This window comes from Eumetopias jubatus, unplaced genomic scaffold, assembly GCF_037043125.1.
Source record: "Eumetopias jubatus isolate StellerSeaLion01/CBP00866 unplaced genomic scaffold, mEumJub1_p1.0 scaffold_8, whole genome shotgun sequence".
Classification (NCBI taxonomy): Eukaryota; Metazoa; Chordata; class Mammalia; order Carnivora; family Otariidae; genus Eumetopias; species Eumetopias jubatus.
Window position 1 is genome coordinate 122,592,813 of NW_028274814.1, and position 25,223 is coordinate 122,618,035.

The 25,223-nt window shown below is 39.3% G+C and overlaps 1 protein-coding gene and 1 pseudogene across 1 annotated transcript in view; one reads left to right on the forward strand and one right to left on the reverse strand.

The window, feature by feature from the left end:
* GNPTAB (N-acetylglucosamine-1-phosphate transferase subunits alpha and beta) overlaps nucleotides 1-25,223 on the reverse strand; it is a 72,204-nt gene that overhangs the window by 28,078 nt on the left and 18,903 nt on the right. The window contains exons 2-7 of the mRNA XM_028121638.2: nucleotides 19,436-19,521; nucleotides 12,376-12,495; nucleotides 11,168-11,209; nucleotides 8,865-9,070; nucleotides 2,316-2,380; nucleotides 1,802-1,936 (exon numbers count right to left, since the gene is read on the reverse strand). Of these exons, the coding sequence (XP_027977439.1) occupies nucleotides 1,802-1,936; nucleotides 2,316-2,380; nucleotides 8,865-9,070; nucleotides 11,168-11,209; nucleotides 12,376-12,495; nucleotides 19,436-19,521 (654 nt within the window). The remainder of the gene's footprint in view (nucleotides 1-1,801; nucleotides 1,937-2,315; nucleotides 2,381-8,864; nucleotides 9,071-11,167; nucleotides 11,210-12,375; nucleotides 12,496-19,435; nucleotides 19,522-25,223) is intronic.
* Nucleotides 4,705-5,170, forward strand: LOC114222951 (protein S100-A10 pseudogene; annotated as a pseudogene).

Consider the following 25,223-nt stretch of genomic DNA (forward strand, 5'->3'; position numbering starts at 1 on the left):
TAAAGTAAAATGGTATTTACCATGGGGATAGGGTTTGGGGAGTAAGACTGACATTTTAGGGCGCCTGGGTGCCTCAGTCGTTAAGCCTCTGCCTTCAGCCCAGGTCATGGTCCCGGGGTCCTGGGATCGAGTCCCGCATCGGGCTCCCTGCTCCGCGGGGAACCTGCTTCTCCCTCTCCCACTCCCCCTGCTTGTGTTCCTGCTCTCGCTATCTCTCTCTCTGTCAAATAAATAAATAAAATCTTTAAAAAAAAAAAAAGACTAACATTTTAAAAACACAAACTTTGCAATGAGTACTAAGTAAGCCAGAGAGATCTAATGCACAGTATAATGAATATAGATAATATTGTACTATAATTTTGTAATGTGATAAATATTGCTACAATGGCAATCATATTATAATACATAAATGTATTTAAAGTAGCATGTTGTACATCTTAAATTTACAGTGTTATATGTCAGATTTTTTCAATTCCTCTTCCTTAGAGGAAGGAGAAATACAGTATCTATTTTTAAATAACTGAAGATAAGAAATAATTCAACCCCAATCTAGCTGTAAACTACTAGATTTCCAAGTACCATAAAAAAAACTTAAGGAAAATATGAAAAAAATGTCATTCATATTACCATCACACTTACAATGGTCACACAGTATATCTTAAAACAGTGAAACATTTATGGAAAGAAACAAGTTAAAGGGAATTTTGGGGGTGGGGCAGGGTATTAAAAAACACAGTCAAGACAGCAACTAAATAAGAACTCCACAAACACTGCTCTTCCCCATCACTGCCTCCCCATCTCCATCCTCTCACCTCCAAATTGTTAAATGACACCAACAGAAGGAAGTAAGAGTCAGGAACCTGAACACTGTGGCAGAATTTAAAGAACATTTCCTTGAAAAATCAAGAAAACCAGACCCTAAAAAATTCTGAGCCCAGAACTTTATGCCTTCTGTTCTAAGAGAAAAGTATTCACGTTTTACAACCTGGAATGTTTGACAGAACCACAGGTATCTTGACATAAGGTCAAAAGGAAAGAACACCCATACAATAGGGCAAGTGGGTCTGAAAACAATAAATGTTAAGGAAAAGGCATGTCTCAGGGCAGCCTCCAAAGTCAACTCTAACAAATGGCACCAAAGCGTTAAGAGTTAATAGGTATAAATCCCCAAATACATTAGTGGCTCAATTAGCCATTTATGAATAAAGGTTTCACATTATCAACCATTCCAAATACCTGAAGCACACTCCCTTTATGAGTGAAGGCTCTTAATAAATAGGCAGATTGCAGTCCAAGTGTTTACTTACTATATACATATATGACTTCCCCCACTCCCTCCTGTGCTTCCGTTTCCTTCCACTGTAAGTTCCATTCGGGGCTTTTGTCTGTTTTGTTCACTGCTATATTCTCAGCAGGTATAAAAGCACCTGACACATAGTAGGAGCTCATTTGTTAAACAAATGAATCATGTTTCTGTCTGGGAAACCAGCAAACCAAGTAAGACTCTTAAATTTTTGCCTAAATAAAGAGTAAGGGGCTCAGTGGTTAAGCATCTGCTTTCAGCTCAGGTCATGGTCCCAGGGTCCTGGGATTGAACCCCACATCAGGCTTCCCACGGAGTGGGATGAGCAGGGGCACCTGGGTAGCTGAATCGGTTAAGCGTCTGCCTTTGGCTCAGGTCATGATCCCAGGGTCCTGGGATTGAACCTGCTCTACTATAATGAAATGGACCACAAGAGAAGAGTCATGCATTAAATGAAAACGTGCTATATACTCATTGCTCTGTTTCCTACACTCTTACCAGTTTTATTTTAGAAGAAAGATTTTCTGGCAATTTTGTTTTTAGTTGGTTTGTTTCCTTGAATGTCAGTGGAAATCCACTCAGGAAAGCCAGATCTTGCATTAGCACTAACCCAGGGACTTCTTTATCTGTGGTCTAAAATAAAAGAGGGAAAAACACAACTCACTTTCCACATCATAAGGCTGGTGAAAACTTACAGCTTCAAAATCAGAATGTTAAGATTACTTAAATCAGCATTCATTAATACTTGTAAGCTAGGCTTAGTGAAAAAGTATACATTAAAAAGCCTCTCAACCGGTGATGGGTATTAAGGAGGGCACATACTGCATGGAGCACTGGGTGTTACACAAAAACAATGAATCGTGGATCACCACATCAAAAACTAATGATGTACTATATGGTGACTAACATAACATAAAAAAAAAAAAAAAAGCCTCTCAAGGTAAAACAGCTTTATTACTTACACTTTTATTCTAGTCTACTGCATAGATATAATTAATTTAAAATAACATACCAAATAGCCCCTCCAAACTGTCTGTTTGCTGTTTCCTTTAAACATTCCACTCTGGGCATCTTCAACTACAATAAAGAATACAATAAAAAAGCATGTTTTTAATGAATACTTACCTATGATATCTGCCAAAACACTACAAAGCATTTTGAGAGCTGTTACGGCAGTATAATACATGGTCTCAAAAACAGGTAGTTGGGGGAGACAAATTTAACCCATCCAACAAAAGGGGAATGATGTAATACCAGTGTACAACTACATGTTAAAATTTTGCAGTACTGAAGGAGAGATTCATACAGGCAGCAGAAACATGAAAATGACTGATAAAATCACAGATGTTGGAGCAAACATCAACATATTAAAAAAAAAAAAAAGCCTGTTTGGCTAGAGTAAAACATTTGGGAGTGGTAGGTACAAGAAGGGTAACCAGAAGGGGGCCCTTGACAGCTAGGCCAATGGCATATAGATTAACAGCAGGGAGCCACTGTAGATCCTAGGGTTCCCCAAGGGTCACAGTGAATTCCTAAAATTCATCAGGTAAGGCTGAATAGAGCAGATTAAGTTAGAGATGGAGAGGGGGGATGACACAGCCTAACTGGGAGAGAGTTCTAAAGTGAAGGGGACAAATGAAATCAACTTGATCCTGACATTTGGGGATCCCAGGATCTTGGAAAACAGGAGAGAGGTCAGAAGACTGTAATCTGCAAAATGGGCATAGAAAGCAAGGTCCAGCCTGGCCAAGATAACTGTTGGTTCTGGGCAAGAGTCTCAGATGACCATAAAAATAGAATTGGTGAGCAATGAAAAAATGAAAGCCTTTGCGGTATATTGTTAATCTTTAAAGGAAGCACTGAGCACTAAGAGGAGTACATTATGAATAAACTTATCAGATATGCACCTCTCTCTCTTTCTGTCTCTCCCCATCGTCATGGGAGGTTCTACACTGGTAGATCAGAGAATTCTAATAGATGTGGTGTAGCTTTTTGTACATAATCTTGGCAAAGGTAACTAATGACATCTCATGTCATCTTTATGGATATAAGAGAGACTTAGCCTAGATCTCAAGTTTGGTGGAATATAACCAATTCTGACTAAAGAATGAAATTATAAAGATACCATCAACCTAAAGAGAGGTTTTAGAGGTTTGCTGTAGTTTCTGTCTTGTTCAATAATCCATCAAGGTTTTGGAAGACACAGAAGGCATGCTTGCAGAACGTGTGGATTTACACGAAGCAGACAGAGAAGTGATTATCTTGTATAAACCATATTAGAGGTTCCCCAAAGTTACAATTTGGAGCAACAAGTCAAAGCTAGCAAAATGAAATCTCCTACAAACAAAGACCTTTAACTTGTTACCAAAAACCAACTATGCAAGCATAAATTAAGAAGTATTTGAGTATTAGCATGTTTTTTTTTTCTTTAAGTAGGTCTCCTTGCCCATCGTGGGGCTTGAACTCACTTCAGATCAAAACTTGAATGCTCTACCAACTGAGCCAACCAGACATCCCTATATTAAGTTTCTTTAAAAAGACTTAGGAGTTTTAGTCCAGGGCACACAAGCAGGGGGAGCAGCAGGGGGGAGAGAGAAGCAGACTCTCTGCTGAGCAGGGAGCCCAATGTGGGGCTCAATCCCAGCACCCTGGGATCATGACCTGAGCCAAAGGCAGACGCTTAACCGATTCAGCCACCCAGGTGCCCCTGCTCATCGCATTCTGAGTTAAAGCCAAAGTCCTTGCTTGTCATGGCTGCCAGGGCCAACCCCATCCATTACCCCATTACTTCTCTAGGCTCATCTCTTGCCCCTCTGCCTTGTTCACTCTATTTCAGCCACACCGGCCTCCATGCTCTTCTTCAAATATGCCAGACACACTCCTGCCTCAGGGTCTTTGCACTGGCTAGTCCACTTAACTGAATACACTCCTTGCCCATATATTCATTTTGTTAGCCCTCTCACCTTGAAATTTTCACTCAGAAGTCACCTTCTTGGTGAGTCTGCCTTTATCACCCCATTTCCCCTGCTCAATTTTTCTCTACACCACTTGTCTTCTACAAACTATATAATTGACATGTATGCTGTATTTATTGCCTGTCTCCCTCTGCCAAGATGTAAACTCTTTGAGGGCAAAGATTTTTGTCCATCTCTTCACTGCTGCACCTTCAGCACTGAGAACAGTACCTGGCAAATAGTGTACACTCAACAAATACTTAACGAAGAGTCCCACTCTCTTTGCAAATGAAACATTTATTCTACTCTAGCTGACACACTTTAAAAGTAACAGAGTCCCCCACCCCCGCCCCATACTAAGGCTTCCAGCCCGCCACGCTCCGCTCACTGGCCGTGCGTCCCAGCCAGCCAATCGTCCCAGCCGTGCCTTGGGCCGCCAAGGTTTCAACAGACCTCACCAAAATGCCATCTCAAATGGAACACGCATGGAAACCATGATGTTCACGTTTCACAACTTTGCTGGGGATAAAGGCTACTTAACAAAGGAGGACCTGAGAGTACTCATGGAAAAGGAGTTCCCTGGATTTCTGGAAAATCAAAAAGACCCTCTGGCCGTGGACAAAATAATGAAGGACCTGGACCAGTGCCGAGACGGCAAAGTGGGCTTCCAGAGCTGCTTCTCGCTAATTGCTGGGCTCACCATCGCATGCAATGACTATTTTGTAATACACATGAAGCAGAAGGGAAAGAAGTAGGCAACATGAGCAACACTCCCGCCCGCCCAATGAGAGTTCTCCTGAAGGGTCTCTAGGAATCTGTCCCACAGCTTCCCCCTGTATAAAGGATTCCATGAGCAGATTGGGACCCTCAGAAAATGTACAAATAAAATCCAACCCCCATTTGAGAAGCAAAAAAAAAAAAAAAAGTAACAGAAACCATGGGGTGCCTGGGTGGTGCAGTCGGTTGAGCGTCTGACTCTTGGTTTCGGTTCAGGTTGTGATCTCCGGGTCATGACATGGAGCCCCGCATCAGGCTCCTTGCTCGGTGAGGAATCTGCTTGAGACTCTCTCTCTCTCTCCCCCTCTGCCCCTCCCCTGTGCTCACTTTCTCTCTAAAATAAATAAATTTTAAAAATAAAAAATAAATAAAAGCAACAGAAACTAAAGCTCATTCTGAGGACAACAATCTAGGACACAGACAAGCCCCTAAGAGACAGCTAAAAGAACAGGAATGAAAAGAAATGTCACATGGGAAAGAGATTATATTACATTAGTTCTGGAAGATCCCAACGGGTACAAATTTAACCAGTGTGAGAAAGCTGTAAGGAAGCACTTCATAATTCCTTGTAAAGGTCAATGTAGTCCAGAGGTAAAATGAATTATCACAGGAGAAAATTCATTTCCTATAGATCAAAGGGGATAAGCTTGACTGGAAAAACCACCTTGCTGAGAAATCCAGGCCCAGGCTACAGGGCTGGACTGCACGACTGCCGAAGTCCTGTCCACTCAGGAGAGCCTAGATGACAAGTGCAGTGGCAGAGCATTGGACGGGCAGAAATGACACATTTCACAAGGAGAAAAAAGTCAACAGCTCTTGATGATGAACTTGAAAGAAGTTAAATGAGATAAATGGAACAGCAAATGTGGATACAAATTTTTTATCTAGATCAGGGGTTGGCATTCTATGGCCAAAATTTAGCCACTGCCTGTTTTAGTATGGCCCCAAGCTAAGAACAGTTTTGACATTTTAAAATGGCTAAATATTAAATACTTATATAAAATACCTACATAATATCCTCCATGTTGCCTATTGGCCCACAAAGCCTAAAATATTTATTATCTGGTCCTTTAAGAAAGAATTTGGCAATCCCTCATCTAGGTAATTGAGGAGAATAGAGAGTGAGTCTGCGCCCCACTAGAAATGTAAGCTCTGTGAAGGCAGGGATGTGTCTTTTTTGTTCTCTGCTGTTTCCCAGTTACCTGGAACAACATCCAACACAGAGCAGTGGCTCCACAAATCTTTACCGAACAAATGAATAAGTAGTGCAAATAGAAACCCAAGTGGGAATTCAAAAACAGTGTTTAGAAGACTATAGTTTAATACAAATTTTATTTACATCAAAACTTACAAATTCTTAAGTCTTTACTATGTTATAAAATTAGCAGAGGAAAAATTCAAGATTCTCTCCATAGATGTTATAACCGAGTTATAATTCTTAATGTCATTCCTTTTTCTCTTCGGGGAAAACATCATCAGAGTACCTTAAAACTAATTTAAAAAACAAAGTTACTTGGCCAAGGAATCATCAACAGGGTGAAAAGGCAACTTACAGAACGGGACAAAATACTTGCAAACCACCCATCTGATAAAGGATAGCTTTTTGTTTTTTTGTTTTTTTGTTATTATGCTCAGTTAGCCATTGTATAGTACATAATTAGTAAAAAAAAAAAAAAGAAAAATAGATTCTACAAAACAAAAAAGATGGCATTCTATGTAATAATTACCATCCAATAAAAGAATATAATGGGAAATGACACCTCATAAGAACACAATTTTACAATAATCATTAAGAGGACAGGCATCAAATGAAAGAGGTTAAATGCTTAGTACTGACACACATGAGGTGATAGAGCCATTACCATAAGTGTTCAATGCTGACATATAAGTCTACAAGTTGTAGAGGAAGAATACATCTTTCCACAAAACCAGATGCTCAGTATACAAACTACACACTGTAAAGACCAAAGATCTCAAGATAATGTCTGTATTTAAGTTATTTCAAAGAAATAATATTCACTTTATTAAAAAAATACACTTTATTGACAGTTAAAAAAAAAGCTAGATTTAGCGAAACAAGAAATCAAGATAATTTGTTATAATTTGTCAAAGATTATATTTTCCTGTATATTTAAACTGTAACTTAAATACAAAAATGTTATTTATACAAAATAATTGAGAAACAAATCTGTAGTGTAAAGGCAGCGATATCTATACCTAGGTTACAATTTTCTTTCAAATTACAAATAACTTACTAAGTGCCAAGAAGACAGCACGATGTTAGACACTGTTAAGGACACAAATTGGTGAGCGATAAGGTCTCTGCTAGATTAAGAAATTAGATGAGGACACCATAAACTACTACGTAATCAAAAACTAAGTTCTGGGGCGCCTGGCTGGTGTAGTCAGTCAAGCATCTGACTCTTGGTTTTGGCTCAGGTCATGATCTCAGGCTCATGAGATCAAGCCCCACAGCGGGCTCCGCACTCAGCATGGAGTCTGCTTGGATTCTCTCTGCCCACTCCCTCTAAAAAATAAATAAATCTTTAAAAACAAAACAAAAAACCCCCAAAAAACTAAGTTGTGAGTCAGGTTACAAGTACTACAGGGATACAGAAAAGTAAAAAGAATTAGAATCACTGTGAATGTACTGTCCAAGATCTTCATGGAGACAGAGGTGGGGCTGAAAAGAACGGGAGGCAGGCTGGGAGAGGAGAGGACCAGGACAGCAGCACCACGTGTGTGAAGACACTGGCAGCCTCGAGGAGGGCAGGAGGGCAGGGGAAACAAAGGGCAGAATCAAGGCTGGGTCCTGAACACCAGGAAGGGGAATCTGTAACAAAGATGTATGTAACAAATACATACTACCGTATTATTGTCTTCAAAAAGGAAGCAAGCAAATAAAATCAGAACTTTCTGATTCATTCAGATTGTGTGCCGGACAGATTGGAGAGGAACTTTACAGGTAGACAGAGGAGTTAGGCAGCTATCACCGGAGCCTGTGTGAAGGAATTCAGTCTGGTGCGGAGGAAGTGAGATGAGTAAGAAAGGGGAGAATCATTTGCAAAAAACAAAAGCAAGTAATAGGGTGATGTTAATCTATCAGTGATGGATGTAAAAAGTAAGAACACATCAAAGATATTTCCAAAGATTTAAGCTGGGAGGTATGACACTGAAAGAATGGGAACTTGAGAACAGGCTCAATGTTGTAAAGGGAACATGACAGTTTTCATTTTACACAAGTGAAAACACATGTAGCCTCCAAGGAGAGAGGCTCAGTGCAGAGGAAGCATGAGAGACAAGAGGCCAGAAGAGACACAGGCATAGGGCTCACCAGCTCAGTGGCCAAGTGGGAGGATGGGATCTCTAGATATGCCTATTGTTCTACTCCAGAAATTACAATTTCAATTCTATTATCTGACCAAATCAACTGTATAATCAGATAATTCAGAATGGAAAGTAAGAATGTTCCAGGTATGTTCTGTTCAAACTGTAGAAAATAACCTTACTGAAGAGTTATATGGTAAAAAAATAATAATAGTAATAAGCCTCCACAATAACTCAGAGCCAAGAGAATAAGGTAAATGGAAGTATCAAATTTCAGGTCCTGACCACAGCACAGAAAGGCGAGTGTATTACAGAGTAAGATATATGCAATCCCTTTCTGACATTAGGGCTGAAATACAGTGGCAGCTTTTTTGCTTCTGTTTTTATGTTTTTAGTTTATCAGGTACTTCTTTAAAACGGAATCATGTCTGTTCCATTCAGAATTTTGTTACTCAAAAAGCCAATGATGACATGATTTTAAAATATCCATAAGGAGATCTTACCATTCTTAGCACTGTCGAAAACAACAACTGAGACATTAGTGGAAGGGTTTTTTGGTTTTGCAACATTGAATATGTCACTGGCAGAATGAAAAGATGGGTAAAGAGATGGCAGGTCCTTCAGTGTGATGTTGGCTGGCAGGGCTGGGTCCAGGATGAGCATTGGCACCTTGATGCAGTGTGTCAGCAAACACTCCAACTGCTTCTCACTGGAAACAGACACCAACATGCTCAAAAACATTCTTGAAAAATTAACCAACATTGAAAAGCTCGTTGGTACTACTAAATTTTCCAGGTATTTTTCTATATCCTGTAAAAATCATATTTAATAAACAAGGAATCTTATCTCAAGAATATAAAAAGATAGCAAGTATGATATAAAATTATTTTAAACAAGTGCAGCTTCTAAAGAAAGCGCTTTCAAACTCCTATTAATATGATTGCCACTAAAATTTACTAACTCAAAGGTGCACAAGAAATTAAGCATTTCATTACTACCATTTTAAAGGTATTTTCATAATTCCAGTGAAGTCTATCATTAGGCAGATTAGGAAGTAGATAAATTCTGTTTACAGAATTTAGTCAGCCTACCAGATACAATTTACCAATTCACAATTAAATACACTGGAAAGACACTACACCGATGTAAATAAAAGCAAATGTGACAAGGTTCTAAGATGAATGCATGAGATATTTCTGTCTAAACATAAGGAATACCTAGAATAAACTAACTACCTAAATAAACAATGGACAAAACACAGCTGGAGAATTCACAAAGTGGGAGCTACAACTAGTTAATATATAAAATTGTCCAACCTTACTAATATTTAAAGAAATGCAAAAGAAAATGAGGTATCACATTTTGTTTACTAAATTAGCATCCCTCAAAAAATGGATTCAATGTTAGTGCAAGCAGGGTACACCTATTTCTCTCGAACACTGCAGGTGGGTATTCCCCATTTCCTCTCTGGAGAAGCAATTTTATAGCAAATGCATGTGTCCTTATTTAGACCCATAAAAACTTATACATATGCTTCTTCCTCAGTAGTTTACTTCCAGGAATCTAATCCAAGTAGGAGAAGAGAAACAAAACAGGAAAAACAAACCCACAAACAGAAAATGCGACAAACCCAAATATAAGATCACAAAATATTTACAATAGTGAAAATACAGAAGTGCCCAACATTTAGTAAATTATAGTACAGTTACTTTATGGAATATTATACAACTATTAAAACTGAGAAGAAGCATGAAGATAATTTATCAACATAGATGTACAGATCATATAAAATTTGAAAAGTATACAAAATTGTACATAGATTATAAATTACAAAAGATTATAAATTACAACTATAAATACATGTATGAAAAGGGAATAATAAAATGATCACAGTTGTTGAATAAGGACCATAGAATTATGTGAGCCTGTTCTTTTCAAGGTCCTTTCAACCTTTCTGTAACATGGCAGCATTACTTTGAATAATTAAAAAATTTATTTGTTACTTAAAAATAACAGTATTTTAAAAATTAAAAATATTAACAGTGGTATTAAGAGTAGTATATTTATATTAGTATTGAAAAGTATTAACAGTAGTATTACAGTAGTATATTTATAAATTAATATATATAACATAAAGAAATGATTCAGAGGGTACTTCTAGACCTCAAAATTCCTCAGGATCACTTCTATAAAATAACTCTAATAATAAGTCTAAAAGGTTAAGTGGGGGGTGCAGTTAACAGAGACTTCCACTGGACAGTGAGGCAGTCTTGTTTTAAGGGCCTATCAGAGTCAGTTATGATTTAAATCATGATAGGCACCATCTGATTCTTGGCATTGGGCTAAATCCTCTTCCCAAGTCCTTAAATATAAGACAGAACTAGGACAGCTTTTTAAAGGAAATATATTATGAACACACAACTGAATGATGGATATAAATTCTAGAAATGAAAACACTGGGTATAAGTCATACTTTTAAGTGGACCAAGAGAACAGAACACTAAGACAGATTAATGAAAATGACAGAGAAGAAAACCTTACCATCCAGAAACCTAACCCATCCGGAAACGATAAAGCTTTGGTTAAGTACAACCTGAATAAGAGTTCTCAATCAACTATGCCTTTGGCACTGCAAGATCTTCCATCTAAGGGAGGCACTTAATCTGGGGGTCAAAAACTAGCAGATGAGGGATTGAAGAGGAACAATAAATGCAAAATACTGTGTATCCAACAAAAACAAGTGAGAACCTGGCAGTTTCACTTCAATACTTCAACTTCTATTCCTGAGAGGAGAATCAAAACTTACCTCTTCTTAGTTGGTTCCGTTGTGTTCTTCCCAAGGATTTCTCTAATGAAAGCAAATATATTTCATTACATATGCATGGGCTAGTACTAGCCCTAAATGTGAACAAGAGGTGACTCACAACATTGATTTTCTTGGTTACTCCCCCTGGAACTAACCAGTAGGTTAGGAAATAAAATGGTTACAACATTTAAGATGCATAATAAATTTTAAGTTTCAATGAAATATGCTCAAGTTATTATCATCGCATACCTCCCAGAGTAATCAAAAAAGCTTAAAATTTAAGCTTTTACATTTTACTAGTAAAACATGGTACCAGGCTGCCAAAGTCATTTTCATGCACTGGGAAGGTATAATATTCTCTAACACAAAGCTTAAAATTTAAGCTTTCACATTTTACTAGTAAAACATGGTACCAGGCTGCCAAAGTCATTTTAATGCACTGGGAAGGTATAATATTCTCTAACACAAAGAGAAAGAGACAATTTGTTGCAGTACAACTTGGTCAATGACCTGCAACTAGGGAGCACCCATTAACATTTACAAAGAAATGAATGGAGAAATTCTCAACAAAAACTGCTAAGGAATCATAGCTCTAAAGACTCTCCATTCAAGGGCATTGTACCTTTCTCAGATAAAAGAAATAAAATGATCAAAATTCCGTATATAAAAAAAACTAGCAAAGTTTCTAATTCCATATTGTATGATTTGATATTAAAAAGGATAAAAGGAATACACTTTGTCTTTATCAAATGGAAAAAAGTTAAGTCTGTAGGCCTGTTTTGTTTTTCAAGGGAATAACGGGTCTTACCATGAAGCTACGCTGAAAAACAAACACCTTATTTCATGAAGATATCACACCTGGGACTCAGCCTGAGTAAGCAGGAAGTCTAGGGCTTTCTTGGGACGCTCCTTTCCCTTTAGGGCCCTCGGAGAGCAAGGCATCACTAGAGTAGCACAGTCATAAAATGGCCATCTTACGAAGTAAGGCCAAGAGTCACTAAAGTGGCTGAGTTCTCCTTGGGCACTAAGAAACAAGAGTCAGACACATGACCAACAACATCTTCTAACGGCACGAATTTGAGATGGGCTAGCAATGTTGTCAGATTTTTGTTTGGATAGCATTGTGAACATCACCCTTCCCTCTGAAATGCATCGTTACTTGTACTCAAAGAACTGTGTGTGTTTTGTTTTTAAAGAATCAGTTTTACCTCATTGCTTTCTGCTCCTCCTCCATCTGTTCTCTGACTTGCTGTAGTTCCTTCAGTAGTTCAAGATCTGTGCCATTCACCCAGGTATAAACCACGTCGATCGGCATGGGCAGACAGAGCCTAGGGCAAACCCACAGGTCTTCCAGCTTACATGCATTTTTCCAATACATTTGGGAATAAGAGTGTAACAGGGCTTAAATTCAAAGGTTACGAAAAAAAAGTCAATGAAAAGGTAATCCAACCAGCCAACCACATCATAGAATTGCATGTTTTCAAACTGGTCCTGGGAGACTATTTGTTGAGAACTTTCTCTGCAAGATGCATGCAGATCTTTATGCAGTTCTGCATCACTCCACTTTAAGACTGTCAGGAGCTCTCCGAAGCTCAGTTTACACTCCTACATGCTCAATTTAGCAAACAAGGGTGCTGTGATGCAAATGTAGCCAAACATAGAAATTAGAAGCTAAACAAAATTACCAAAAAGGAGTTATCCAACAGTTCCTAATGAAGACCCAGCCCTATTTAATGCTGCAGCCTTCCTTACTCCCTGCTGCCCCAAGTCCAGCCCCTCCCAACCCTCCTTCCCGGGCCCTGTTTTTTCTTGTTTTCATAGCACTTACCACCTTCTAACATATTAAATAATTAACATGTTACCTACATTGGAACTGTATGTGTCCCTCCCCCAGAATGTAAGCTCCAAGAAGGCAGGAAGCTTTCCTGTTTTGTTACCTAAAGTATCCAACCAATTAGAATAGTGCCCAGCGCACAGAAGCTCAGTATTTGTTAAATGAGTCAATGATATATATGAAACACTAGCACAGACCTTCCTGAAACTGCTTGATTTTTTCCTTATCATTTCCTCAAAATAAGGAGTCAGACAGGCATCTAATTCGTATCTCACCTAAGTCTCGTGTTAGTGTTTTGTTCAGGTTTTACCCCTGCTGAAAGCTCTCTTCCCCTTTCTTTTACCAACTTAACCAAAATTCCCCCCATCTTTCAGGTCTACTTCAGACCTATGATACAGGAGTTCATCATGACTCACAGGCAAGTGGCATTTCAGCAAAGATGTGAAGGAATTGAGGAAGCAAGCAATGTGGGTAACTGGGGGAAGAATGGTTCAGAGAATGGGAACACCACGTGCAAATGCTCTGAAGCAGACACCTAACTGGCAATGGTCAAGGAGCTAAAGGCCAGTGTGGCAGAGACAAGGGGAGAAAAGGGGAGAGCATAAGAGAAGATGAAGGTCAGAGAGGAACCAGGGACCCAGAGCTTCATGGGAAAAATGAGGAATCACCTCATACTCGAGACATATGTGAAAGCTGAACATCTACCAACCCTCCTGACGATGGTCACTATTGTCTGCAGAATAACATCTAAACCGTGTCATAATCTGCACCTTGTGCTCTAGACACTCTGTTGCTTACCCCAACGGAGTAAGACTTGCAAGCTTTTGTGCCTTTGAACATGCCTCTCCCTCTGCCTAAAATATCCTTTTTTACATGCTTTGTTGAACCACTTCCTCCTTCCCCAATCGCCCGCTCCCCTCACCTCCCACAAAGAGAATGTACCGCTTACCATGCAGCTTCCATTGTACTCTGTACTCTAAGGAATCCTTAGCACACTATGTTATACTAGTTTTTACATGTGTCTGTCTTCCACTAGATGGACTATCTAGGGCAGATGTGGTACCATACATTCTGTGCCCTGCCGCATTAATGACTTCCTCTCTTTCCTATACCTTCGGGTTCTCTCTCCTCACCAAAACAGTATGCGAAAGTTTCCTCAGGTCCTTTAATGCATTTATTATACCAATGGTTCTCAAACATTAGCATGTATCAGAATTACCTTAGGGCTTGTAAAACAGATTGCTGGGCTCTATCCCCAGAGTTTCTGATTCACTAGGTCTGGAGTGGGGCCCCAGAACTTGCATTTCTAAGAAGTTCCCAGGTATGGCAATGCTGCTGGTCCAGAAATCCACACTAAGAACTAATGATATATATACAGGTTGTAGTTCACATACTTAAGTTAAAAAAAAAATTTTTAAAATAGCTTCCCCCGCTAAAATGCCAATTCTCTATGAGGTCAGTGAGTTCCTCTTGGTCATCACGAGATGCCTAGGAATAGGGCCTGGTACATGAGTGGGGTTTAACATATACTTGTTGGCTAAATTAACTCTAAGTTCATTCCCTCAACATATATATCAGTCTTTTCCATTAAAAAGAAATGTCTGGCACTGCCCACACCTAAATTATCCAAGGTCATCTCACTCCCAATAGTTCAGACCAAAAATTAATTTGAAAAAACTTCTTTGGTGACATATTTTTAAAGTTTTTTTTTTAAGATTAAAAAAAAAGAATTGCACATTCCAAAGCTATCCTGTACAAGTTATTACCTGCTATTAGAAATTTTTTAACAGAGTGAGGAGATATCTATACATGTCCAGTTGGGGAAAACATTAAGTATATAATGGATTTATGTACTGGCTCTTCTAATACGGTTGTATTATATGATGAATTTAATTCTCTGATGTTAAACTAACAAACTAAGGAGATCGTGTGATCTGCCCCAGGTCAGTGAGTCAGTTGTTTTTCTACTATTAGACATGGCCACAGTGAGTCTGAGTCTTTCTTTCTAACCACAAGACCACTATATCTTAGTTTCCAGATGAGAAGAAAGTCTTTATCAAAGAGCTGAAGACTAAATAAGTCACGTATGACTCAGAACCAAAGCCATGGTGACAGTAATACAGCTTTTATTTTAATCAGTTTAGTTTAAGTAAATATACAGGCACTATGACATATAAAGGACACTATGAATGTAGTCCCTTGTTTCTACAATTCTATAAATGGTATCCAAAGAGTTGGAAGAGATTTTACACTTAATTAATCTAATACCTACATTTTAGAGATGACTAGTCCCCAGACTGACTTAATGCCTCACAATTAGTAGCAGTAGATAATTTACATATTCACTTCTTAATGACATATAGAACTTTGTTTTAAACAACATTTCAAATAACTTTAAAAAGACTTGCAGAGAAACTAGCAAAATAATGAAAACGTCCTACAAATATTATGGTATTTTAAAATATATCAGAACATGTGATGTTATATATGATCCATTTACTTGTCATCATCAAAATTAGGCAATTTTGAAATATCCCTATATAAAAATCAAACTATATTTTAATGCAATCTAAAATTAGGAGGAGAAATATTTAACACACATACACAAAACTTTTCAGAAAGAGAACAAGAACTGCTGACCTCCATATCTGGATTTTCTAAAGCTACTTTTCCTTCTAAAGTTTTGAAGCTCCTTCAGGGCAAGGATTTCTGCAAGTGTGCACCATCAGCACAAGCACAACATAAGGCACAGGAGGTTGAGTAGGTGCTTGATAAATATTTGATTAAAAAAAAAGACAATCCATTTTGAGCTTTTCTTAGGAAAACTGGCTATAATGAAAACAAAGTAGGAAAATTTTATTTCATTAAGAATCTGTAAATGAATTGTTCTCAAAGTGTAGTCACCAGACCAGCAGCTTCAGTATCACCGGTGAACTTGTTAGAAATGAAAATTCTGTGAGCCCCTCTGAGACCTCCAGACTCAGGAACTCTGGGGGTGGGAGGAAAATGCATTTTCTCAAGCCTTCCATGGGATTCTGCTGCACACTAAGGTTTTGAGAACTGCTATGTTAAAGAACATTTAATAATTATTCACTTCACACTTAATAATTATTAAGGACCCCAAAAAGCTTGTTTATAGGTTATAACTATTCATATTTGCCATATTTGAAAATAAAACATTAAAAATATTATAATATTCATTTTAAAACAAAAAACCTCTTCACACGTTAACATGAATAACTTTTTAAATGAAAATAACAATATTTTCCAAAACAACAAAAAAATTTAGTGAGAAGAGAGGCATTGATTTACATTTCTGCCAATCTCTTTAATGACTTAGTAGAAGAGAGCAAGCACCTCAGATGTTCCGTGTTCAATCTATTCCCATGTGTTGTTTTGGTTGAACTATATATAATGAAAACCCAGGCTCATACAGATACTTAGCTGGAAAGGAGAGTTGTATTTTAATAGCCTTTTCAGGGGGCCCCTTGGGTGGCTCAGTTTGTTAAGCGTCTGCCTTTGGCTCAGGTCATGATCCCAAGCTCCTGGGATCAAGCCCCGCGTGGGACTCCCTGCTTAGAGGGGAGCCTGCTTCTCCCTCTCCCTCTGCCCCTTCCCCTTGCTCGTGCTCTCTCTTTCTCAAATAAATAAAATCTTAAAAAAAACAGTAATAGCCTTTTCAGGTAATAGCGGGTTTTCCTCTCTGATCCTACACCAAAGTAACTGGTAGTTGCTTAAAAATTAGTTGCAGTGTGGAATATGAAGCCACACTAATGAACTTTTTGTGCTTTTCTACTGAAATCCACTGGTCCTTCTTGCACTTTGAATGGCTTTTTTACCCATGCAAGATTCTGTAACATCTGTAACAGTGATCCTATAACAATGTATTGGTTATCTGGAAAATAATAGCTTACTGAGTAAATGCAGATCTGCCAAATGGTGCCCTATTTCTTTCATTTTCTTTTATAGTATTAACGAATGTGATTTTTTGGACAATGCCACAGATCTAAACAGAGAAGTCTTTATGATACTGTGAAGCTGTTAAGCCCACAGTGATAGAAACAAGGTTTCCCAAATTCTTATTTTCACCTGAAAGCTCAAATTTTATCACTGGCAACAAATACTATTACTTTTTTTTTCCTTCAAGACATAGAATTGTTCACTGTCAAGAAACATCTGCCAAATGACCAAGTCTGAGTAATAATACCGTCATCTGACCTTTCAAGTTATGACAATGGTGTTCCATGAAACAGAAGGGCTAGTCTAGGTTGCAACTCAATCACACAGGGCTTTTCCTCAAGACACTCACCATAGAGTCAGGTGCATTTCAGCCCACAGAACATTAAAAAGATGTGTGGTCAAAGGGTCAAGATATTATCAAATTAATAACTTTTACTGCTTCATCATGAACATTTTTAAGTGAAACTAGCTTTTATCTTACCCCTGCAAATATGGGGTAGTGAAGAATACAGTGACTCATGCTAAGGTGTGGCAGTTTTACCAGCAATGCTTTTACACCATCAGTGCAAATGTCAACACAGTAAAAAAGACAAATAATACCTTAGTATTGTCATAAAAAATAGTTTTGATTTCACAGATCGCTGGGGTCTTTGAAAACTGTTTTTAAGAGATCCTAAGAGGGTTGCCTGGGTGGCTCAAAAATGGTTAAGTGTCTGCCTTTGGCTCAGGTCATGATCTCTGGGTCCTGGGATCAAGCCCTGTGTCAGACTCCCTACTCAGTGGGGAGTCTGCTTCTCCTTCTCCCTCTGCCTCTACCCTGCCCCCCACCCCTGCCCCGCTCATGCTCTCTCTCTCAAGTGAATAAATACAATCTTAAAAAAAAGAGAGAGATCCTAAGAGAAAAGCCTAGAGTTTCCCTACTTCACGAATCATTTGCTTACATGCTATTCTCCCTACTAGACTACACAATTCTTTACCGCAAAGTTGTATCTCAGTGTCTAAAACAGAGGAAGACTCAAAGACTCATTCTTTGTTAAAGGAGTAAAGTCAGGGATGTCATTCACACAAAAGACATGAAAGCAAAGAGTAAAGCTTTACGTCAACCAAAGAATCCCTTAGCCCTTCCTCCCTAAGATGTTCATGACTGTAAGAGTGCATACATCCAATCAGCGTAGTAATTTAAAAAACCGCTTATTTGATAGAAACCACATAGGCACTCATGAGAAGTGAACATAGCGACAAGGAAGTGCTTCTAAGCGGGGAGCAAGGGCTCCAGAGCAATTGGTGGCATAGTCTACAGGTCTCAGGAAACTGTCAAGGTGTGCTAACTGACACCAACTGTAGTTCCTTGTAGTTTCATTAGGTTTTCTGGTTCAGTGGGAACTATCCTCAGGGGGAAACGGACAGTCAGGATCAAGGGAAGATTTGGGTTATGGCCTCTGACATTTAGACTTTTGTGGGGTTAACTACCCTTGTTAGCTGCCCCACATTTGTTCTGCTCACCTATTGCTCCTTGCCCTGTAATGATTCGCTGTGCACCCTTACAATGGAAAAGAGTCAATAAATACTGCATAAAATGAATAAATAAAAAAGGAGAAAACTCCCATTTACTTTTTAAAGTTAGAATGATGATTACCAGAAGAATCCAAAACAAAAATTCAGTAATAATGCTTCCTCTAGATGAGGGGAAATTCAAAATGGAACAGAGAGAGGCATTACTTTTCATTTTTCGGTATTATTTGAACTGTTTTCAACCACAGACATAAACTGCTTTTATGATATAAAACAATATAAGTATTAATTAAAATAAAAGAGACTGCAGTTCATTTTAGCTGCAGGAAGAAAAGGAGGATGTGGGAAAAGGTTGATTCCACTCTGAGGCCTGTCTTATGAGTGAGGAAAAATATCTCCAAGGAAAAGTTGAAGGTAGCATCCAAGAGTGGCTGCACCAAGAAGCTTCTTGGCCTTAAAGAGAAAAAGACCCAACCTGTGGGGTTGTTTGCTCCTCCTCACAGTGAGGCAGCAAGATGTGGTGACCACAGAGGTGAGTGGGGGCTCAGTCTGGTGGCTTTAACGGGACTGGCCCTGGTTAACAGAGTGATGTCAACAGAAGAATATGGGCCAGGGCTTGGAAAAGAATAATACTGGCCAAGGTAGCCACCCAGGTTCCTCATCCTACAGGGGGATGGAATTACCTTTACCTCACAGAACTGGGGCAATGATAAAATGAGATCATGTAACTCTGCAAGGCAGGATTACTCTTTGGGAATCAGATTTTAATTAGATTTTCCAATCATAAAATGTCAGGAGGGACTACAGATTCCTTCAAATAGGAGTGGTTCTGAATAGGTTAAACCATATCTACACTTGGAAAAATCCCTTCAACTTCAACTGTTGTATTTAAAGCAAGGGTGATCTCATGACTCATCATTTAAGTCCAAATAAGCTACTCTCCAAAACTGATCTCTTCTTACCGATTCTGAAAGGACTTTCCAGCAATATTGTCTCTGTAGGAATCAAACAAAACGTGGTATTGATCCCGGCTCCATTCCAGAACCACCTAGGAAAAAAAGGAAAAAAAAAAAAAAAGGAAAAAATGTTTACCCTGCATCAATACTAAGAGTATAGAACTTTCATTTCATTTCATTTTAAATTCATTAAGAATCATTAAAGGAACAGGAAAAGAAATCAAAATTCATCCATTCACCCAGTGCCTACCATATATATATATTATACCAAACACTGTGCTCAGTCCAGATAAAAAAACTACAGGATAGTTATACATAAAAGCTACAGTTACTGGCCTGTGTAAGGAGGGGAATCGAAGAGATTTAAAAGGGTGCAATGAGAATTAGGTCTTAGAGAATAAGTTCACAAGGTAGGGAGAAAGGGACAGCGCCGCAAGAGCATGTTCAAAGGCTGAGAAGCAGCAAGGGTGAGTGGTTTCAGGGTAACAGGGCAGCCGGCTTTGGCGGGAGCACAGCTAGTAAGTGGAGAGAATGGGGCTGGGAAGGGAAGGAAGCTGGGCGCTGATTGCTGTGCCCTGTGTACCACGGGATGCAGCGGCACTAAAGAATTTTCAGGCAGCTAGTGATCCATCCAAAACTCGGGAGACTCTCCTCATGGCACAAAACAAAGCTATAACAGAAGAGACTGACAAGATATGGGGGTGATGGCCTTACTGTCTATGAAGTTTCAGCTGATGACCTTGCTAAATAATTCAGGAGAGAAAGTTCAGATAGGAGCTCCCTCATGTCTGCACCCGAAATCTATAAGCCCACCCACACATGTGCCCCATTTTCTTCTTCACTCCCTTCACCGTAGAGGAAGTGTCCCTCCTCCTTGCAAACACCCCATCTCTGTCCATTTGCTCTGGATCTCATCAACTTGTCTCAAGACCGTTGTCTGTTCTCTCTTTTCCTCTCAATAGGATTATTTCCATCAGCCTATACCAGTAATCTCAGGAAAACCTTCCCTTCACTCCACACCCTCTGGCAGTTGGTCCCTCTATTCCAAATTCTCTCTTTCAAGGGCAAATATCTTTACACAGTCCTTTTCTATGCTCTGTTTACCCTTCAGCCACTCCAATACCACTTCTGCCCTTACCGTGTCAGTGGTCTTACCAAGGGCTCCATGTTGTGGAATCCAGTGACATTTTCCCCATCTCTATCTCACTCAATTGGTAGCAGCTACCCAGTTCCTCCTAACTGAACCACTTCCCTAGCTTTCCTCCCATCACTCCCGTGACTCCTTTTCAGTTTTGTTTGCCAGGTCATCTTCTATCTGACCTTCAAATGTGTCCTTTCATTCAATTCCTCTCCCTGAAATGCCCTCCCTTCCTGCCAAGGCTTCTTTTAGCTTCCTACTGTGCAAACCCTAGGATGTGTGGCCCTGCTACATTCAGATGACCACGGGAGCCCCCATCACTTAGATTTCATTCCAGTCAGCAGAAAGGAGAGATACGGAATGATATGCCCCTCCATTAAGGAAACTTCTTGGAAGGGGCACCTACCACTTCTGCTTTCGCTGGCCAGAACACAGTCACGTGATGGCATGTGGCTACAGGGGAGGCTGTGTGCACCCATGTGCCCAGCTGTAACTGCTCATTTCTTTGCACAGCATTCAGGTTTTCAATATCTGACCTCTGCCAATCTTGACAATCTTACTTCACTGGGATACTTCATAAACACCACAAATTCAAATAATAATCCGCCCATCACTCAATGCACTGATTTAAAAACTGAGGGTCTAATGTACCTTGTACTGGATTTACAAAGAGAAGTAAGGTAAGTTCCCTGACTTGAAGGCACTACAGCCAATGATTAATAGAGAAATTTATTGCCGGCTACAACTGCACTGAAGAAGGAGCACCTCTTTCTAGGAAGACACTTAAAGACTTGACTAAAGAAGCAATGTTAGCAGACTTAAAGGATGAACAGGTCTGTTGGTACTAAAGCTGGGGTACAAAGGGTGTGTTAGAGGGATCTGCTACCAGACTGGATGAGGGAGTGAAGAAGGGGAAGAGAAGCGAGGTAATTGCTAGGTTTCTAGTATTTCTAGTATGAGCGACTGAAGAAACAGTGGGGACACTTAATGACAAAGAAGGAACAGGTGTAGTGGGGATGCATGCTGGTGGTAGTCCCATATTTTAGTCATGGTAGATTTGAAGCTGTGTATGCATACAACTGGCCGCTCCAACTGGACTAGAAATTCCAAGAAGGGGAATGAGCTCTATGGTACTATCACACATAACACCATAGGGTTCTATGGCAGGCATATAGCTATAAAATACCATCTTTGCTAAATACAGAATATATATCTCTTTTCAATAACATAATTGTATTGATTTGGATCAACTTATTGAGCTCAAACAGAAGTGATTCTTCATCAATATCCCTATGTAGCTGCAAAAGGACAACTAGTACATTACTTTTATAAAACAAACCACAAAAGATAAAGCTCAATATCACTGTTCTTGGCTCGTAGTGCTACCCAGAAGATGAGAAGATACTATCAGAGAGGACATACTTCACAAATGACTGAGAAACGCTGATGTGCTGTATGTTGACACAACGTGCCTTCCATCATCAGATAAATTAATCTCACCACCTCCAAACCACTTTGCTGTATTAGAAAGAAGACAGCAGCAAAGGGTCCTTATCTACCACATTTAGGAATGTTCTCCTCTCCTATCAGCGAGAGTTCTGCACACTTCAGGGAAGGTAGTAGGAATGCTGGGTTATGATTCCAGGGGACACGGGGTTTCATCCCAGCTCTGTCACTTTTATGAGATCTTATGCAAGCTCTCTGGTCTGTTTAGGCTGTTTCTTCATCTGTTTTACATTTTATAAAGGGGGTCTGACCAACTGTTCTTGAAATCCCTTCCAGCCCTAAGAGTATATGACAGAAGGAGGTGCAGGGCTGTGTGGCTGGCACCATGACCGGCATGGTTTCTTCCCTGCACCCATATGTCAACGCCACTGGGACACCATGTCTCTTTTCTTTCTGTCTTCAGCCTCCTCTGGGTCTCTTATCCCTTGTCCTAACCCATCAGCATTGAAACATGATCCTCTTCCATCATAGCCATTTCCCTTTTCTGCTTAATTCCAACTGTGAACTATACCCTATTATGGAAATCTTGCCAAACTTTTTAAGTAAATGAGTAATGTGCTATACTGGGGATCGAAAAGGAACCTTGTAAATCAAATAAAAAATCATCTGAGCACTGGTGTCAGATCATTTTCTTACACTATCAAGGACAGTGTAGGGAAAAGAGTGGAAATCTGAATGGGCAATTATGAAATTATTTATTCTGCAGTAAACTATACAAATATAAACACCTTTCAAACAACAAACAAGCCAAAATAGACCTAAGCTTGCAATTAGATCTTGTTTTCAGCCATTAGCAGCAATAAACAAAACACCAGAGGAAAAGGTTAGAGAAACACTAACTACTATAAAATCAAATTTTCATCCACAAAGCCTTTCCATATTCTTCAGCCAACCTGAACACTTCCTCCTCAGAACTTTTAACTTTCATCTCTACTGCTTATTTGGAAATCAGTTACTCATGGCCCTCTAACATTTCTTGCCTTGCATTCCTTAGCTTTTTTATCATTATTTACCTTCCCCCTCATGGAAACATCTTGTCAGACCAATTAGGTTATAAACTGCTTGAGGGTACAGAACTACTTACAATCTACTTATCGTCAACTCATGCCCAGCATGATTCATTATATACCATCTTCCTGTTCATAAATATAAATATTATCTGGTTATGGCAGGAGTAGTGTTAAGACTGGATTTGGGGGCGGGGGAGCACCTGGGTAGCTCAGTTGGTTAAGCATCTGCCTTTGGCTTAAGTCATGATCCCAGGGTGCTGGGATTGAGCCGGCATCCTCTGGGCTTCCCTGCTCAGCTGGGAATCTGCTTCTCCCTCTCCTTCTGCCCCTCCCCCTGCTCATGTATGCACTTTCTCGCTCTCCTCCAAATAAATAAATAAAATCTTAAAAAAAAAAAAAAAAGACCAGGTTTGGGGACTTGGGACACCTCCAGGGGGAGAACCTCCCAGTTCTTCCATTTAGTAACTGTGTTAACTGTGGGTACTCAATTTCCTCAACTATGAACAAAGTACAAAATGTATTTCATCAGTTTGTTGTGTTGCTGCAGTAGGACAGTGATTCTCACTTGACATGCATAAATAAAAGGTCTGAGGAAGGTACCAGGCATGTTAGAAGACATGGGTAAACAAAGCATATCTTCCTGAACCAACATTTGTAATGGCAAAATATTTAAAATATTATACTGATAGAAATGCAAAATTTTTATGGAGAAAAACAAAAAACTGATGTGATTTTATAGACACAATGCTGGCCTTTAAAAAATTTCCTACTTGCCATTTTGCGCTATCCCCCCACCCCCTCCACACACACACCTCTCTACACTATTCTCTTCAGAGTATTTACTTTTTTCTGCCATCAAAAGTAGTTTGTTGGTAAAACTTAAGACACAATGAACTAAAATAGTATTAAAATACTATACGAGCTCTAAAATACCACACAAGCAATGTATTATTAATAAAGAACTATAAAAATCATCTAGGGATGCCTGGGTGGCTCAGTCGTTAAGCATCTGCCTTTGGCTCAGGTCATGATCCCAGGGTCCTGGGATCAAGTCTTGTGTCCGGCTCCTTGCTCGGCAGGAAGCCTGCTTCTCCCTCTGCTTGCGCTCGCTTTCTCTGAGAAATAAGTAAAAATCATCTAAAGGTAATTTATTCTACTAGTTTAAAATATTTATCACTTTTAAGACTCCATTTTAATAATCATGGCATTCAAGGTATTCAGGATCAATCGTTGGTCATTTTTTACAAATTGCAGCCAGCCAGTCTTAATGTGTTGATAACAGAGGGGCACGTTCCCACACTCACCAAGCACCATCATGCCCGGTGCTCCTCTCCTCCCCACTGAACCCCTGCTACAAGGTACTAGCTGTGAGGCAGGCACTTCATGGGTCATTGCCCAAAGAGAAGCCCCAGGTCACACAGCCGTGTGTAAGGGGGCTGAGATGTGAATCAGCTTAATTCCAGAGCCCATGTTCCTGTTTAGCTTCGCCCAGGCTCTCTCAGCCTCAGCAGGCTGCCTCCTCCAATGCCTACTTACACGGAGCTAGCTTTGTCAAACAAACATTTATAAACGTGGTCATTTAGACAATTCTGAAACTGGTTATGTTTATCATCCTTAATTCAATGACCCAGATCTGTTTCCCTGGCATGTTTATAAATGACCACAGTCCATAATAAATTTGTTTTGCTCCCAGTATTTTTAGAATGTCTAACAGTCCTTTAACTGGCTTGTGCACACAAATACTAAAATTTTTGGATGATAAACTTTTTAAAGTTATAAAATTGGTATGTGCTTTGGTTGAAGATTTTGATAATCCTAGAAAAAGTTCAAATCCATGCCTGTAGAGGAATAATAGTTACTGCGACACAAGCTTCATAATCCTTTGTATCAGAAGAATTCCCCAGTTAAGGAAAAGAGGAAGGTAACTGTCCAGAAGAGAACTGGTATACAGTGCAATGATCTTAAGATTTACAATCAGAAGACATGAGTTTCAATCTGACACTTGATCTCAAGGTTGTGAGTTCAAGCCGCCACGGTGGGCTCCATGCTAGTTGTGGAGCCTACATAAAAAAAAAAAAAAAATCAGATTAAAAAAAAAAAAGAAATGTGACATGGGTACCCTGTACTGTTTTACAGGGTA